The sequence below is a fragment of the Nicotiana tomentosiformis genome, chromosome 11 (assembly GCF_000390325.3).
Source record: "Nicotiana tomentosiformis chromosome 11, ASM39032v3, whole genome shotgun sequence".
Classification (NCBI taxonomy): domain Eukaryota; kingdom Viridiplantae; phylum Streptophyta; class Magnoliopsida; order Solanales; family Solanaceae; genus Nicotiana; species Nicotiana tomentosiformis.
The window spans coordinates 104,137,833-104,155,452 of NC_090822.1; the positions used below are offsets into that span (position 1 = coordinate 104,137,833).

The 17,620-nt window shown below is 35.7% G+C and overlaps 1 protein-coding gene across 3 annotated transcripts; it reads right to left on the reverse strand.

Moving 5' to 3' along the window:
* Nucleotides 1-5,892: 5,892 nt before the first annotated feature.
* Nucleotides 5,893-14,865, reverse strand: LOC104090978 (ABC transporter B family member 21-like). Of its 3 annotated transcripts, none has more exons than XM_070187997.1 (12): nt 14,594-14,865; nt 14,057-14,111; nt 13,796-13,971; nt 13,352-13,573; nt 12,516-12,754; nt 11,887-12,412; nt 11,528-11,801; nt 10,402-11,210; nt 9,065-9,331; nt 8,216-8,479; nt 7,217-7,510; nt 5,893-6,434 (listed from the first exon to the last, which is right to left on the reverse strand). In XM_070187997.1, the coding sequence occupies exons 3-12, from the start codon at nt 13,847-13,849 to the stop codon at nt 6,081-6,083; spliced, it is 3,303 nt and encodes a 1,100-aa protein (XP_070044098.1). In that variant the 5' UTR covers nt 13,850-13,971; nt 14,057-14,111; nt 14,594-14,865; the 3' UTR covers nt 5,893-6,080. The 3 variants fall into 3 exon arrangements, with proteins under 3 accessions (XP_070044098.1, XP_070044099.1, XP_070044100.1); XM_070187998.1 differs by having other exon boundaries at nt 14,476-14,607; XM_070187999.1 differs by lacking the exon at nt 13,352-13,573 and having other exon boundaries at nt 14,476-14,607.
* Nucleotides 14,866-17,620: the final 2,755 nt, after the last annotated feature.

The following is a 17,620-nucleotide window of genomic DNA, read 5'->3' on the forward strand; positions in this document are numbered from 1 at the left end:
TGGTTCAAGAAATAAACCTAAGTCTTTCTACTAAAGTCATCAATGAAGAGTAGAAAGTATTTACTTTTATCAAAGGAATGTGTATTGATTGTCCCGCACACATCAGTGTGAACAAGCTGGAGCGATTTGGTTGATCTTGACATGGCCTCCTTTGGAAAACTCCTCCTTGCATGTTTTCCGACAAGACAAGCTTCACACAATTAATTGGGATGGTTGATTTATTATCCCATGTACCATGTTCTTTTCTCCCATTGATTTGAGTGCTTCAAAATTCAAGTGCCCAAATCGCATGTTCCAACACCATGATTCATCTTGCACATTAGCCTTCAAACACTTTGCATCAATTGTTTTAAGATTCAGAGAAAATAATCTATTCTTTGCCATATGCACTTTAGCAATTAGAATTCCACTTGAATCTCTAAGCCAAAGATATATATTTTTCATGTGGATGTCATATTCCTTTTCAAGAAGTTGGCCCAAACTCAAAATATTACTTTTTAATTTCGATACATAATAAATATCTTGAATTAACTTGTGGCCACCATTTTTACAGGAGATTAGAATCGTACTTATCCCTTCGATTTGAATCTTTGAGGTATCTCCAAAAGACACATTACCTCTCACCGACTTATTGATCTCCACAAACTTGTCTTTGCATCCACACATATGATGTTTTGCTCTATTGTCCAAATACCACGAGCTAGAATCATCCATGTCTTCTTCCTTAAGTGCCAGTAACAACATTGACTCATCCTCTTATTTCTTGTCGTCAACAAGGTTAGCCTTTTCTTCAACATTGCTACAACATTCCCAAGAGTAATGGCCAAATATATGACAATTATAACACTCAATTTTGGATTTATCATACCTTTGTCTATTATTTTCTTGGTAGTAGCCACGTCCTCTTCCTCCTCTTTGTCCACGACCACAACCTCTGAATGTCTGGTGGATTTTAACTTCATTGTTAAAGTTATTACCGTTACTTCTTCCTCTTCTATGACCGCCACGACCTCGTCTTTGTCCATTCCCTCGATAGCTCGTTTCACCTCCATAATCCTTGAAAGATACCTGAGTTTTAAGAAGTTGCTCCAATAGCACTTCTTGTCTCCTTTTAATCTTTTCTTCGTGGGCCTGTAAAGAGCCCTCCAATTACTCTACCATCATAGAGTCTAATTATTTAGACTCCTCAATAGTACACACTACAAAATCAAATTTAGGTGTTAAAGTGCGAAGAATCTTTTCTACCACACGGACATCTTCTATGTCCTCCCCGTATCTTCTTAATTGATTTACAACGGCCTTCACTTTTGAACAATAATCCGAAATGCATTCGAATTCTTTCATTTTTAAAACTTCAAAATCAGAACTTAGAGTTTGAAGTTTTACCTTCCTGACCTTGTCAACTCCTTAGAGAGAATTTTGTAAAATCTCCCAAGCTTCCTTTGAGGTGGCAGCATCTGCCACCTTCTCAAACATGGCATCATCCAAACATTGGTGGATAAGCGTGATGGCTTGTTGATCCTTCTTCCTCGTCTTTATTAAGACCTCTTTTTCATTTTGAGTCAGAGCTTTCTCATTATAGGGTTTTGCATACCCTCTGACTACGATTTTTCATACATCCTGAGAGCCAAGAATGGCTTTCATACGTAGACACTATTTCTCATAATTATCTTTTGTGAGACGGGGGTACTGAAACGATAGTGGACCATTATTCGCCATGGCTCTGATACCACGTTGTTGGGAAAAATGATAATCCCGGCCAGAAATAATATCCACGAAAAATAATAATGACACAAGAGAGTAACAACGACACCAACTCTTTTCACGAGGTAAATACAATACCCGAGCGGAGCAATATTACTACTATAATATTACAACTTAGTAGTGTCAAGAGACTACTATAATTTTTGAAAGAAATTACACTCTTTATTTAAAATACCTCACTACAATATTAGTGGAACTCACTATTTATCTCACAGACTACAATCTGTGGATTATTCTCTCTAACTTCTATTGCTTCTCTTTGTTTTTGTGTGTTTAAACTGAACGAACGAAGCTCCTATTTATAGGAGAACCTGCCAAACATTGAATCAACCATATTGCATGGTTCTGCAACTTGCAAATTGCAAGTCTTTGTTACAATTTAAAAATTGTTGCACCGTACAAACCAACTATATATTTCAGCCGCCCCATTAAAATTTGTTATCATTTTATTTTATTTCTTTTTATTTAAGTGGGTTCCACAGACATATATTTCCTTGTAAGAACATCTAAACATAGTTTAATAGTATATATTAACAATGAACATAATGCGAGTACGTACAGTTTGCTATGCAACTGCCAATAACATATAACTTTTGATAATATCCTAGCGTCAGGTTAATAAAAAGCACGAGGCATGTATATAGCCAAAATAAGAGATTATGAGAGATCCCACATTAAGTTTGAAGAGGGAGGCGTAGTAGCCATCTTCGTTACAGATAAGAGTTTCATGGTTTCCTTCTTCTATGATGGTTCCATTTTCCAACAAAATTCCTAAGGGGAAATTCTCCCAATACAAGGTTAGACAAGTTACTTACCTTGCTTAAAAATCCACAATTTAAACAGTCACAACTTTTCCTTTAGAATTTACTTCTGTTCGATCCAAATCTAGTCAAAATTAACTTAATAATATCAATTAATGCATTAGAAATTAATTCCATAACATAAAGGTTCAATTGCTAAATTTTTCTCAAAAGTCAATACCCGGGCTCGCTCGGTCAAACTCGAGACAATGGGTAGATTTCGATATCCCATAATCCTACGAGTTCAATTACGTGATTTGTGTTCGAATCGGAGTACAATTTGACTCCCAAAGCAATGAATTTCATATTTTCGGATTTTTGACAAAATCCCCAAATTTTCACTTTTGATTCACCAAATTAAAGACTAAAAACGAAGATGGAATCATGGAATATAATCAAAACCGAGTCAAAAATACTTACCCCAATCCCTGTGGTAAAAATCCTCTCAAAAATCGACAAATTCGAGTTCCCTAACTCCAAAAATGTTGAAATAATTATAAAAAAAACTGCCCAATAAAAACACTAATCTGGTCACTAAAAGCCCGAGTCCCATCACTAAAAGTGCCAAATCTGGTCGCTCCAGAACCTGCTTGCACCAACAATTTCTTTTTCACTCACAAGGCTCTAACTCCATCATACGAACTCAGAATTCGACGATTCTTGTTCCTATGAGTCAAAAATAATAATACAAACCTAGTCGTTCAATCGAAACTCAATTCAGAGCTCATTTGCTCAATGCGATACCAACTTCACTCGTTTAATAATTAACTCATGCTTCGCGGTAAAAACCCAATTGCGACTTAATAAAATTAGACCAAACATTCCAGATCATTCCTATAAATCATTATTAAACTCCCGGAAGTTTCAAAATCGAATTTAGATCTCTAGAACTAAAAATGGACATTTGGATCATTACATGATTATGCTCAAAACAATGTCAAAACACCAAACACGTTAAAAAATAACTCATCCGAGCCCTCGAAACCCTGTCAAATCATACCAACAAGTCCCAAAATACAATAGGAACTTACTCGAAGCCTCAAATTGCCTCTAACAATACTAGAATAACGAATCGCGCATCGATCCAAGCCTAAGAAACTTATGAACTTCCGAATTCCAAAACTAATCCCGATTCATACCAAACTAACTCCGATTGACTTCAAATTTTGCACACAAATTATAAATGATAGTACGGACCTATTCCAACTTCAGAAACCGGAATCCGACCCCGACATCAATAAAGTCAACTCCCGGTCAAACTTTTCAAAATCTCCCATTTTTCCAACTTTCGTCAATTCATGCTGAAATGACCTACGGACCTCCAATTCAATATACGTACACGCTCCTAAGTCTAAAATTACCATACGGAGCTATTGGAGCCTTCAAAACTCCATTCCGGAGTCATCTACATAAAAGTCAAACTATGGTCAACTCTTATAACTTAAACCTCCAACTTAGGGACTATGTGTCCTATTTCACTCCAAAATTCACCTCAAACCAAAACCAAACACCCCGGCAAGTCGCATAACTACAATATAACATAGATGAAACAATAAATAGGAGATCAGCGCTAAAATACTCAAAACTATCGGCCCCGGTCGTTACAGGAATGTAGGAAAAGGTGAAGTATTCGACCATTGTCTTGGATGCAATACGGCTTCGAGTTTCAAACACGTTGTTGGACCTTTGGGTGATGTTAATGAATGAAGGGATTCTTACGGCTAGCGGATCAATATGGACCCAGGGAGATTAGTTGATTTCATGATGGATATAACTATAGCAATGACGTTGGAGGAGGTCGATATGAGGTTACACAGGTGGGCTATCTCCTATGAGCAGGTTAGCGGTTGCGTGATTTTGATGAGGTTCCTACGAAGAGTTCTACTTTCAGCTCAACATGGGATGCATGTACTGCGATGTGAGCTTGGATCGCTTGAAAAGGATAGTACGACTGTTAAGAGGTCGAGTGTGCGATTGTGGCTGATAATTCGGGATGTGTTATGATTAGTCCAACAAGAACTTATGAGAATTTTGGCCAAGCAACGGTGTGGGATCATGGTAACTGGGCAGAAGAGGTCGTTTTGGGGCTTGGATCTATGTGATTGTAGCGTAAAGCTAAGTGGGGGAGCCCACTGTCTATGATTGAGTCACGTGGTTGTGTGCCTGTGTAGTTTCTGGTTATCGGTGCATTGGTGGATTAGTTATGACCAAGAGGAGAAAAACAACAAGGGCATTTTGGACAAGGAATTTGACGTACATGTGTTACATTTCGCCTTATCGATTCATGTGCAGGTGTTGGGGATGACTTAGAATTTATGCTTCCCGTGGATGTGATGTACAAGGAAAAGAATTCATCCGGTTGCTTCCTTGGAAGTGTTCATGTGCTAGCAGAGCACTAGAGTTTGATTACATATTCGGGACCAGGTCTGAGTGAGTGACTCTCAATAATGGTTCTAGTGGGTTCAAGTAAAGTGCGGTGTTTAAAGATTTTGGGTTCGTTATGTGGCTGAGGACTGAGTTTTGCAGCAGAGTGTGAAGAATACTTGGGGAATTTCTATATTATCATCAGGTCTACGGTGCAGTGTTAGAGAAATGGGAGAAACAACTTTGGATTCGCAGGAGGTCTTTCAGATCAGGTGTATCAGTTGGAGATACTATGGAGTGCACGAGGAGGGTAAGAGATGGCTTATGGGTATTGGGACGACGTGGTCTCGTGATTTGGGTCGGTGGAAGCATCCTCTCTGTGTATATAACAATTCTACCATCCTCTTCCTCTTTTCCACTCAAGACATACTAAAGGTTCTGGTTTTGACTTCTGGCCTGGAAAGTAAGTAACATTTGAAACAGAGATTCGTTTCAGTCAGCCTCTCATTATACCCATCAAACTTGCCGATTGTAAATATTGATTATTTCATGCAACTTCACTACCCCATATGTACCCATCAAACTTGTAGAACTAGCAAAATAATCAAGATTTTCGCTAGCGTTTAATACCACCTACAAAGAAAAAAAAGAGCCAAATACCATCTCATTCAATACTACATAAACTTCAGTAGTATATATGAGTGAATTCCTTCCTTGAAATTTCTCTTGATAACATTCAGTGGCCACACACTGCTGGACTTCTGTTAAACTACTCCGATCCGAAGACAACATATCTATGGGTGCCACATTTCGACGCACATTTACACAAAATATCTCCAAAGGCACCACTGCTCATAGTCCATTGGATAACCGTCAAGCTAGTAATCCACAATTTCTAATGCTCAAATTGACACAAGGATAATATGGCTTTTACTTTGGTGGTTTAATGTGGATGGAAGTCATATTTTGACCACTTGACATGTATTTCCTTGCAAGAACATCTAAGCATAGTTTAATAGTACATATTAACAATGAACATAATGCGAGTGCGTACAGTTTGCTATGCAACTGCCAATAACATACTACTTTTGATAATATCCCAGCATCAGGTTAATAAAAAGCACGAGGCATGTATATAGCCATAATAAGAGATTATGAGAGAGATCCCACATTAAGTTTGAAGAGGGAGGCGTAGTGGCCATCTTCGTTACAGATAAGAGTTTCATGGTTTCCTTCTTCTATGATGGTTCCATTTTCCATCACACAAACTAAGTCTGCTCCCTTAATTGTTGATAATCTGTGCGCTACTATAATCGTAGTTCGATTTACCATGATTTGGTCTAATGCCATTTGGACAATCCTTTCAGATTCTGCATCAAGCGCACTGGTAGCTTCATCCAGTAACAATATTTTGGGATTTTTCACAATAGCTCGTGCAATGGCAACTCTTTGTTTCTGACCACCTGAAAGCTGAACACCTCGCTCCCCAACTATGGTATCGTAACCCTGATACAAATTTCAATTTTGGGGTTTTAGACACATTGAAATCAATTAAGAATATTGGATTAAGAACTAAAATGTATACATTGATTTTAAATGTCTGGATTTCAATGTCCTCATATAGGTTAAAAAGCCCTTAGTCTCTCTGTATATGGTATTTATAAACACTTTGAAAGGCAATGAAAACTGTGTGTTGCATTGAACGTCATAATGAGTTTTAATATAGGTTTAAGTAGTAACCACCTTCCTAGGACTACTTGTATTAGGAGGCTCGTACAAGTCGAAACACCAGTAAAACCTAGCTAACTGAAAGATAACTCTTAAAGCCTATCTATGATAATAATCTAATCTAAAGGATAAGCATAATTACTAATTCTTGAAGAAAAGACCTAGTAACAAGAAACAATTGTTCTAATATCATTCACCATGTATTTAAGAATTTTCAAGACCAGCCTCTCAAATCTCAGTGTTTTTTCTCATACCAACTTTTCATTGTAGAGTATTTTCCAACATTATCTATAAAAAATATAATATTAGTAAGCCTTTTCTTTTTCCATGGGACCCCCCACCTCCCCACCCCCAATAAAAAGGAAGTTGGAGTTGTAAACTAGCTAGTAGTTACAACTTCAGATTTGCTCCAACTCTAAAGAAAATTAAAGAACACAAAGTAAGCCTCCTCCCTCACATATTGAATATTTTAAGATGCATAGGGAGAACATGAATTCTTTAATATTGCATATCCAGGTTAGCTTTTGCTCTATGGCTAATTAGATGAATGGTTTCCTAACCTGTTGTAAGCCACAAATGAACTTGTGGGCATTTGCCAATTTTGCTGCAGCTACTAGTTCTCCTTCAGTCGCATCTCCGTCCTTCCCGTACATGATGTTGGCTCGGATTGTGTCATTGAACAGAACTGGTTCTTGGCTCACAAGCCCCATTTGATGCCTCAGCCATTTCAAGTTGAAATTTTTAATGTCTATTCCATCTAGCATAATTCGACCCGAATTAAAATCATAATATCGTTGTAAGACTGAGATCACTGTAGACTTCCCGCAGCCACTTTCTCCGACTAAAGCAATTGTCTAGATGTACGTAGTAAACAAATGTAGATGTTAATAATTGAGAAATACACAATTTTGTCACGAGCGAGTAATAGGCTAAACTTTGTCTATTTCCTGTTGGTGTAGATCACCATTTTTGCATGTTCCTGATATGCAATGGTTTTATTTTCTGTGATGGCTAGTTGAAATAAAAGCTTACCCGCATTTATAATTCAAGCTAAGATTTGAACATGGTTTAAACTAACCAAATCTGTAATTAAAAATTTTGCGCTTTTACTCCCTCAAATATTGACAAATTCTTATTTTGGGTCCTTGTGATATCTGATTAAGCACATTTAACCTTCAATTAATTTAAATGTACACTTTTGACACCTCTGCTTGTGAATCTTTACAAATTTACCGAATTATTAACCGTTATACCATTTAATTACCCATGTTGCTAAGTTTTTATTGTTACTCTATATATGAGGATAATATAATTCTATAAATAATCTAAATATAACATGTTTCCAACATAAACGGACCAAAAACACATTTTTATTACTTGAAGGTTAAATGTGCTTAGTCACTTATCACATGTCCCAAAATCAGAATTTACCAATAATTGAGGGACCAGAAGTGCTATTATTCCTTTGTAATTTGTGTTGCTACATTCTGCATCCTAATAATCATACCAAACAAAATCATAGAGTAATTAAATGACTAACTATTACTTGAGACATATACCTGCCCACTTAAAATTGTCAAGTTGAAGCCATGAAGAACTTGGATATTTGGCCTTGTTGGATATGCAAAGCATATTTCTTTAAACTCTATTACTCCTTTGCTTTGGTCTAAACTCAAACCATCCTCGTTACTTGAGTCTATCTTAGACTTTCTGTCTAATATAGCAATTATTGAAGCGGCAGCACCCCTAGCTTTTTTCAAATCATTAAAAAAGAAGCTTGACTGAGAAATAACCATAGCTGTCAAATACACAGCAAGGAAAACCTGAAAGAAAACATGAGGGAGAGTTATTATTTAATACTGGGGAGATAACTTAATAATTAAAAACAAAAGGAATTTTAAATTGTGAAATACACGTGTAACTACTTGATGGAGATTGGAGTTCCATCGCAATAGTCGCAAGTGATGTGAACTCCATAAAAAAACGTCCCCTCTTCCTTCTTTCCTCCCATTATGACGGGCTGCTCCCCCCAAAATTTAAAAACAAAAAGGTGACACAAGATCTAACAGAAATGTGGCCTAGTCCTTTATCTTTGTTTTTCCTTTTCCTATTTTTTTAATTTTAGCCACTTTTTGGCAGCTCTGAAGAAGAAAAAGAAATTACATTTGGAGGTTTCTTCCTAAATTCAAACACTATTTCTGCATTTCGCCCTTTTTTTTATTTTTCCCTTGTCCCATATCAATGGTGATGTCCAAATATCCATGAAGGATTATACATTGGGTTCTATATATATTGATGGATGAAAAAGCATAAGAGAATTTTCATCATAAATCATATTTCTAGATTTCCATTGAATAAATTTATTAAAAATAGAAAAAATGCATTACACATGTAAAGTAAATGCTTACGCGGAAAGTATCAGAAGTTGCAATTTTCCCGTCCTGTACAAGTCGAGCTCCAGCATAACCACTTGCAGCATATACAAAGAAAAGTAATGAAGATGCAATAGCATAACTAATCCCACTAATCAGCCCTTTTCCTGTCCCGGTCATTATTGGGCTTTCACTTTCCTTCTTATATAGCTCCACCACCTTCTCTTCTACACAAAAAGAAGCAACTGTTCTTATATTACCAACTGCGTCGTTCGCTACTTGACTTGCTTGTTCATACAACTTCTGCCAAAAAAAAAATAAAAAAATAACTAAATATTTTCCAGGAGGGAATTAACATCAATTAAGAGCTTTTCACTTTCTCTTGCACATTCTATTAACTTGCTAATCTTTGTTTTTTCTTAAATTTCTCTATCTGATTTTTGACATTCCATCTGCCATTTTATCATTTTAACGGTTTCTTTAAAATTTAACTAATGCCCAAGCTTTCTGATCATAAAATGAGCACGGCTCGGCTAAAAGGGCAAAATAGTATGTTATTTTGTCTAAGGAGATTCAGTCTATACACATTCTGCTGCATGTCAAATATTGAGTCCTAACCAATCATCACATGCCACCATGGATTAGACACATGACTTTGGGGCACTCACGTACACTTCATCGAGCATAAAGAATGATTGCAGGTTAACCTCTCCATATCAATAAAGCAATTTGGTCCCCAAAATTATTAACACTCTAATACTAAACAACTTCAATGGATAGTGTCCTAATGTTAGGAGCAAAATCTCTGGCACGACTAGATAATTAGTTGAGCATGTTAACAGCCAATTTACCCTGTATAAATAGTAAATATTGTACAATGATGAAGATAATCCAATTATGGCATATCCCATGAATCAAATTTAATGTTCAATTATCTTTTAATATTTAGTCATTTACTCGCATCATTGACAACATTCTTTTGCAGCTATCTTAGCTTCTACCTTAATCAAATATTACTATAAGTCCACTTTCTAAGATAAAGCTTTTATTAGAAACTTGTTAGCTAAGATAATTTCTTGAGTAAACATGGGAACCTTCAAAGGAAAAGAAGAGTCTCCTTCTCCACGCTAATTGCTTGATTAAAAATTGGGAATCATGTGAAAGTGAAGGGTTAGACTACTTGTATATCCAGTCCAATCTTTCAACTGAACAAACATATTAAAAAATACCAGTTGGCAAAATTTTATATTTTGGCGGAAAAATAAGACACCTAATGAAAGCAAAAAGAGATATATGTAATAAGATAAGACAATGAGAAACTTACGGAAGGAGAGAAAGATAAATAAAGAGCTTATCAAGTTTTGATATCAAACCTTTGCGTCAGTACTAAATCCTTTAGCGAACTTTCTCTGAACATAAATGTTGGCCATCATGAACGGTAGCATGGCTAAGATAATAAGAGACAATAACCAACTTGCTCGAAAAGCAATCACTATCCCTACAATTGCAGCTGCAAGATCTTTAGTTATTTTCGCCAATATGTCTCCCACAAGAACTCGAACAAGAGCTGCATCAGCAGAGAGCTTTGTGGCTATCCCTCCAACTGAGTTCTCTGGCTCATCGAACCAACCAATTTCCATGTGGACAACTTTTTGAAAGCACATCGATCTAATTCGTTGGATCAACTTACAACCAGCCACGGTAAAAAATAGTGTCTCTAATGGAGATGAAATCAGTAATATTGTTGCAATAACCACAATCATGAGTGCCCAAAATTGTGAATCTTTCTTTAGTTCATCTGGTGGCTCATAAAATGATTTAAGTATGTTGGATAATACTAACCCAAAAGCAGGGAAGGCGGAACCAGAAATTGTGGCAACTACTGCTCCCACAAGAAGAATAGGAACCTCGGGCTTATTCAGATATGCAAGACGAGTAACAGGAGCTTTATCGAGCTTTTTAGATACTTTTAAATTAGTATCTGAATTTCTTAGCAATCTAGTAACGGGAATTTCTTCAATAGCTGTAGTATCATAATTATTTATGGATTCTGGTCTTGACTCAGTAGAAAGATGTTGTGGATCATCGAGGCATATTTGCTCTTTTGCTTGATTTACTTCTTGGAAGCGAATAAGTCGCGAGTATGTTCCCTCAGGATCTTTCAGTAGCTCAAAGTGTTTGCCTGAGATATATAATGACATTTAGCATTCAGTCTCCAAAAATGTTAGAGAACATTGGGTAGGGTAGCTATATATGTTACACATGGAAAAAGATCTGTGCAATTTTCTCAGGTGTAACAGATAAGTAGGAAATCTTTTTAAAAGCATCAACTCATTCAGCAGTGCTTCAACCACTTACTAATAAAAATAATTAAGCAAGATAATATGCATTCAGAAATGGTCTTTGTGGCTTTCCCTTTTAGGAAAAATATGTATACACGTGAAAGTAAGTTTTCATTATATGTTAACTGTTGAAGAAACCATACATATTTGTTTATACCTTCCTCAACAACTATGCCTTGATGAATGACAGCAATATTATCAGCATTCCTCACTGTACTGAGGCGATGTGCAACTATTATGGTTGTTCTATCAACCATAATTTTGTCGAGTGCTTCTTGTACAGCTCTCTCTGACTCAGCATCTAGGGCACTTGTTGCCTCGTCTAGAAGTAAAATGCGAGGGTCCTTCAGAATTGCCCTAGCTATAGCAATTCTCTGCTTTTGTCCACCAGAGAGTTGAGTTCCACGTTCACCAACCTTTGTCTCTATTCCCTACAAGCAAAATCATTCAATTCAACAAAATCCTTATACAGTAATTTTAATCAAGACAAACAAAAACATATTAAAAAATATGAACCTGGGGTAGGCTGTTAATAAATTTAGTTGCATTTGCTATCTCAATTGCTGCTTCAATTTCTTCTTTGGTAGCTCCATCTTTCCCATATGCAACATTTTCCTTGATGCTAGTTGAGAACAAAGTAGGTTCTTGACTTACTAGAGCAATTTTCTGTCTAATCCACTTAACTTGGAACTCTTTGAGATTAAGTCCGTCTATAAAAATTTCACCTGATTGTGGATCATAGAATCTCTCAATTAAACTAATAACTGTGGACTTCCCGCTTCCGCTTTCACCAACCAAAGCAGCAGATTTTCCACTAGGGATTAACAATGAAAACCCGTTGAGTACTCTTTCTGTTGGTCTACTTGGATAGCTAAAACAAACATCCTTCATCGATATATCTCCACGGATGTCATCCAAAATAACCCCAATATTATTGTACGCATCAATCTCTGGATTTCTGTTTATAGTCTCAAACATCTTGAAAGCAGCAGCTTGCCCTGCTGTAAATGCAGCTAAGCAAGGAGATATCTCACCTATTGACCTACAAAATAGTTTTTGCAATTGTGTAGATAATGACCACATTAGAGCTCTTAAACTTGAAAGCATGTTCGAAGCTACTGCAGATTCATCGACAAAATACTCACGTTGAAGCAGATAATACAGCTAGAGTTACACTCAACACCGAACCTCCTGTATAACCTTTCTCCAGGATCATCTTTCCACCATACCAGAAAGCCAAAGCATAATTGCAGAAAAGAATAAAATTGGCTGATCCCAAGCCTAAGCCACTTGCAAGTCCTTCATGTACACCAGATCTGTATGCCTTCTGTAAGGACTTATTGTACTCCTCGAGAGCCAGCTTTTCCCCTGTGAATGATGCAACCTATACAACATGCAGAGTGGATTTCATCCAAAAGTTATAAAAAGTATATGATCCCTGGCATTTTCCTCAATGAGATTCCAGAAAGTAATAACCCCAGAAAGAATCAATTTTCAGTATTCATGTACGATTAGCACAATGTTTGTAAACTTTATTTAGATTGTGCGTAATATTTCGGAACATGTATTGCGTTCCAGATAGGTTTTTATCCCACGTCTTTCTTATTTCTCTCTTTATTTTATCTAGATTTTTATGTGTTTAAAATGTTCTAAATGTTATATGCTTCTTTCCGCAATTAATTTTGGTCATTTGCTTAACGCTTTCTGTGTTCTACAACTCATCATGTTTAAATTAAATATAAGATGTTTTAGTTGGTTCCCTAGGAAAATGAAGGAATCAAACAGAAGGGGGGGGGCTTCCAAAGGAGGAAAAGCAAAGATAGGTAAGTTAATCCTAAAGCTGCTAAATCATGTGGAAATTCGGAAACTAATAAAGCATTAAGTTAAAATATTTAAATGACAGGAAAATAATTATGGACAATAAACACACATAAGCAGAGAGAGAATAAACATTAAGTTATAAGGTTAAATTTAGTCTTACTGTTCTGATGGAACCAATTGTTCGCTCAACCACATTAGCTGCTTTAGAATAAGCTTTTTGTGAATGAGAAGCCTTTCTAGACATGAACAAGAACATGACACCAACAACTATTGCCAGTGGAATAATGGGTGAAACCATAACAAGTGCTAGAAGCCACCCCTTGATGAAGGCAATAACAAATCCTCCTATAAACATTGCCACACACCTTATGAACCTACCCACCTGAGCATAAGCAAAAGTTGGAAGCAAGATAAAAAAGAAAACAGAGAGAGTTAGAGAGAATTTTATAATATAGGTCTAATTATATATGCAAAATTTAAGTTGCAATCACAAGACATTTCTTGTATAATTTCAACCGCACTATTTTTTGTCCAATACGGATCTTGGAATTATTCAAACTTTTTTTCTTATAAACAAAAATGATCAGAGTATTTATGGTCGTACCTTCTCGCCCATAGCATCTTGTATGATAAAAATGTCACCAGACAATTTCCCCATAACTTCCCCTGTATTTACTTCCTTATCGAAGAAAGTAACATCTTGTCGCAGAATACTTTTTAAGTACAACACCCTTAGTCTGGCAGCTTGTCGCTCCGCAGTCACCGTCCAACAAGCCACCTCTAGCAAACAATTAGCACAATTTTTAGGAACTTTTGCATTTCAAATATATTACACCTTTCATGTATCTTTGTTAGTTTGACTTACGAAAAAATGCTGCTACACCTGAAGCGATTGCCACGTATACAAGTTTTAATGACACCTGAAAAACAACCATTGTATTCAGAAATCATCTATTTGGACTGGGTTGATTCAGAAATCAAAGAACCAGACACATTTGAACTTGCTACAAGTTACTCCATATTTAATAAGCTAGGAAATAGCAAAGGATAGGACTAGCCAACTGGAATAATATCTATCGACTCAATTATCTTCTCATCAGAGAGATTGGATCACATCATACAATGCTGAAAACTTATGTCAAAATGGTAGCACGGAGAGAACCACAATCACATCATGCTAAACTGTGACAAAAGTAGCAATAACGATCTTGCCAAAAGTAAAAGGGGAGGAAAATAGGGGGATGCAAAATAAACTTTGAGCAAATTCTTTTCTGCTCCGATTACCCTCTCAGTTTCTTATTAGTGAAGTAGATTCCCGATATATACTTAGTGATCCACAGTGCTCATGCATGCCTTACTAATTGAATATTAAATAATGGCGACTGTTTCATCTGTCCATTACCAGGATGTTGTCGACCCGAAACGAAATATTTGATTGAATTTTGACCCTCAAAAAATGGATACAGTCACGGCACCTACAGGATCCACTGGACAAACAGCTGGTGGACCTGCAAATGAAGGAAAGGTGTCTGAGGAGATCGCCGCTTCCATTGAGGAGCAGAGCGCCGCCGCGCTCCTCCCTGTCCCGCACACCACTCGCATGTCATCCGCCACCGTGATGATCCTCCAATTACACTTTTCTCGCTTTTATTTTTGTTTTCTATAGTGAAAATTGTCAAAAGTTTTTTTTTTTTTTTTAGTCTGAATATGCGTACATATTTGAATATCAAAATGTGCATTAAAATTAAAAAATCTGAATACATATCTCAATACTAAGATGTGTATTGAGATTTGAATAGTAAATGATTAAGATTGTTTATTTTTTAACATATGAATGTATAAAATTTATCTTTATTTGAAAATTAATAAACATAAAATTCAAATAAAATACTAATTAATCTAATATTCTATCAATAAAATATATATATTTAAAAATATGATAGTTAGTGGTGGTGATGGCTAACCGTGGTACTTGTGAATGCCGACTACATGCGGTGATTGGTGGTGATTTTGGTTGATGGTGGTGGTTCTGAGTAGAAGCTAATGGTAATTGGTAATGATGTCGATTATGGTTGAGAATGGTGGTGGTAGGTGGTAATAATTAATAATGGTAGTTGGTGGTGGTGATTGTAGTTGTGATTGAGGAAGGTGGTGGTAGTTTATAATGGTGGGCGGTGCCGACTATGGTTGTTGATGATGATGGGGTGGTTAGCTGTTGTAGTTGAGGTAAATGAGTTTGTGGTTATGATTGAGAATGATGGTGGTAGGGGTAGGGGGATTCTGGGTGGTGGTTGTCGATAATGGTGGCGGCTATGATTAAGAAGGAGGAGGAGGAGGTGGTGGTGGTGGTGGTGGTTGAGTATGGTGGTTATGGGTGGCACGGTAATAGTTGATAATGGTAGGAGGTGGTGGCAATTAATAATGAATATTGATAATAACATCTTAATGAAATTAAGTCTTTGCTATAGATCTTAATCATACAGACATATTAAGACCCATTAAGTGGTTATGAAGTAAAAAAAAATAAACAAACTTAATGATTAAGATCTTAATGATTAAGATTCAGACTTTAAAAACAAACACACTTAATGTCTAAGATCTGAATGATTAAGATTCAGACTCCCATTAAGTGCAAACAAATGAGGCCTAGTGGGCGTTTGGACATAAGAAGTGTAAAATTTCAGAAAAAAGTGAAATTGTTTTCCAAGGAAAATGGTATTTGAAAACTAGAGTTGTGTTTGAACATGAATATAATTTTGGGTTGTTTTGAAAGTTTTGTGAGTGATCTGAGTGAAAATTTTGAAAAACAGCTTTCTGGAGTTTTTCAAATTTTGAAAAATTCTAAAATTTATTTTCAAGTGAGAATTTGAAAATTTATGGCCAAATACTGATTTCAGAAAAAAGTGAAATTTTCGAAAAAAAGTGAAAGTTTTCTTATGTCCAAACATGCTCAAGAGTGTTTTTTTGGTAGAATTTGCATTGCTGAGAATTTACAAGTCTTCAATTTATAGGCATGGCGTTATGAGCCGGTTGTTGAAAATTACTTGATCAATCTCAGCATTATCTAAAAATAATATTTGACGATAATTTACTTTAAACTTTTCATCTCAATTTAATGATATAATTTATAGCTATACAAGCGCACAGGTATAAAAAGTCTCCCTTTCTTTGAAACTTTTTGCTCAATTAAAGTACATCACATAAAATAGAACATAGAAAATAACCATACTTGTGAATAATAAAAAAATTCTTTTTACCAAAAGAAATGTATTATTTATAGTAATTTATTTTCGATGACTAGTAGTTGAAGTTACATAAATGTACTTATCATTTATTTCTTCACTATTTGCTTAGTGCAAAAATATAAAGGCTTATCATATCCACTAAAGTTATTTGTATAAAATGATCCATAGCAATCTTGTTGAGTAGAATGAGCAATTAAATATTTTTTTAGGAAAGCATTTCGTACGTGTTTCAAGCCTTCAATTCTATATTCGTAGTTCATATCACTACTAAAAAAATGCTAAATTCCGACCGAAATTTTCGACTGAATGTTTTTGTCCGAAATTTCCAAAGGATTCCGTCGGATTTTTCAAAAAATCTCCTATATATTTTTAAAAAATTTTCGACCACATTTCCGACCAAATCGATCGCAACTTTTGGCGAAAACTTTATTTTGACTTTTTGACTTCATTTCCAACCGATTTGGTTGGTAGATGTTTTTAAAAAAAAAAAAAATAACAATTTCGACCGAATCGGTCGGAATATTTTTTAAATAACCCTACACCCCGTCCCCCCCAAAAAAGAAGCTCACTTTTCTTCCTCCTTCTTCTCTCATCTCTCTCTCTCGTTCCCAACAGAAGCTCCTCTCTCCCCCTCGTCCTTCTCCTACATCCCCAAGAACAATGTATGTTTGTTCTCTCTCTCGTTTCCTCCTCCCTTCTCCCTCTCCTTTCTCCTCCCTTTTTTCCTTAATTTATTAAATTTTTTTTATCTATTTTGCAGCAAAGGTTGGCGGCGGCGACAACTCCTCAGTCGACTTCTTCGGCATTTTTTTCGTCGAGGTAAGTATTTTGTTGATATATATATCTTGTTTTCATTGTTAAATTTGTAGTAATTTTTTATATATGAACATCCTAGCTAGTTGAAGTAGGTATAGTTGAAATTTTAGGGATTTTAATTTTTTAATGATACTTAATATAAAACAAAAGGAGAGAAGAATATGTTGAATTAGGTATGGTTGAAATTTTGGGTTAAACAAGAATATGTTAATAATACATGTCCACTCATAAGCCCGAATTTAAATTTTATGTTAAACAAGTGATTCGCTAAGCTTATAAGCTAATTAAACTAGCTTAATCCTATAATAAAGATTAGAAAATTATTTAATCCTACAACTTCACAAGACAAATAATGATTTGTTTAAAGT

Coding starts and splice junctions, on each gene's coding strand:
- LOC104090978 (XM_070187997.1), bottom strand. CDS start 13,849: ATGGGGAAATTGTCTGGTGACATTTTTATCATACAAGATGCTATGGGC. Junction 12,755..13,351: donor CAATTGGTTCCATCAGAACA/GTAAGACTAAAT, acceptor CATGTTGTATAG/GTTGCATCATTCACAGGGGA. Junction 7,511..8,215: donor TGACAATTTTAAGTGGGCAG/GTATATGTCTCA, acceptor ACGTACATCTAG/ACAATTGCTTTAGTCGGAGA.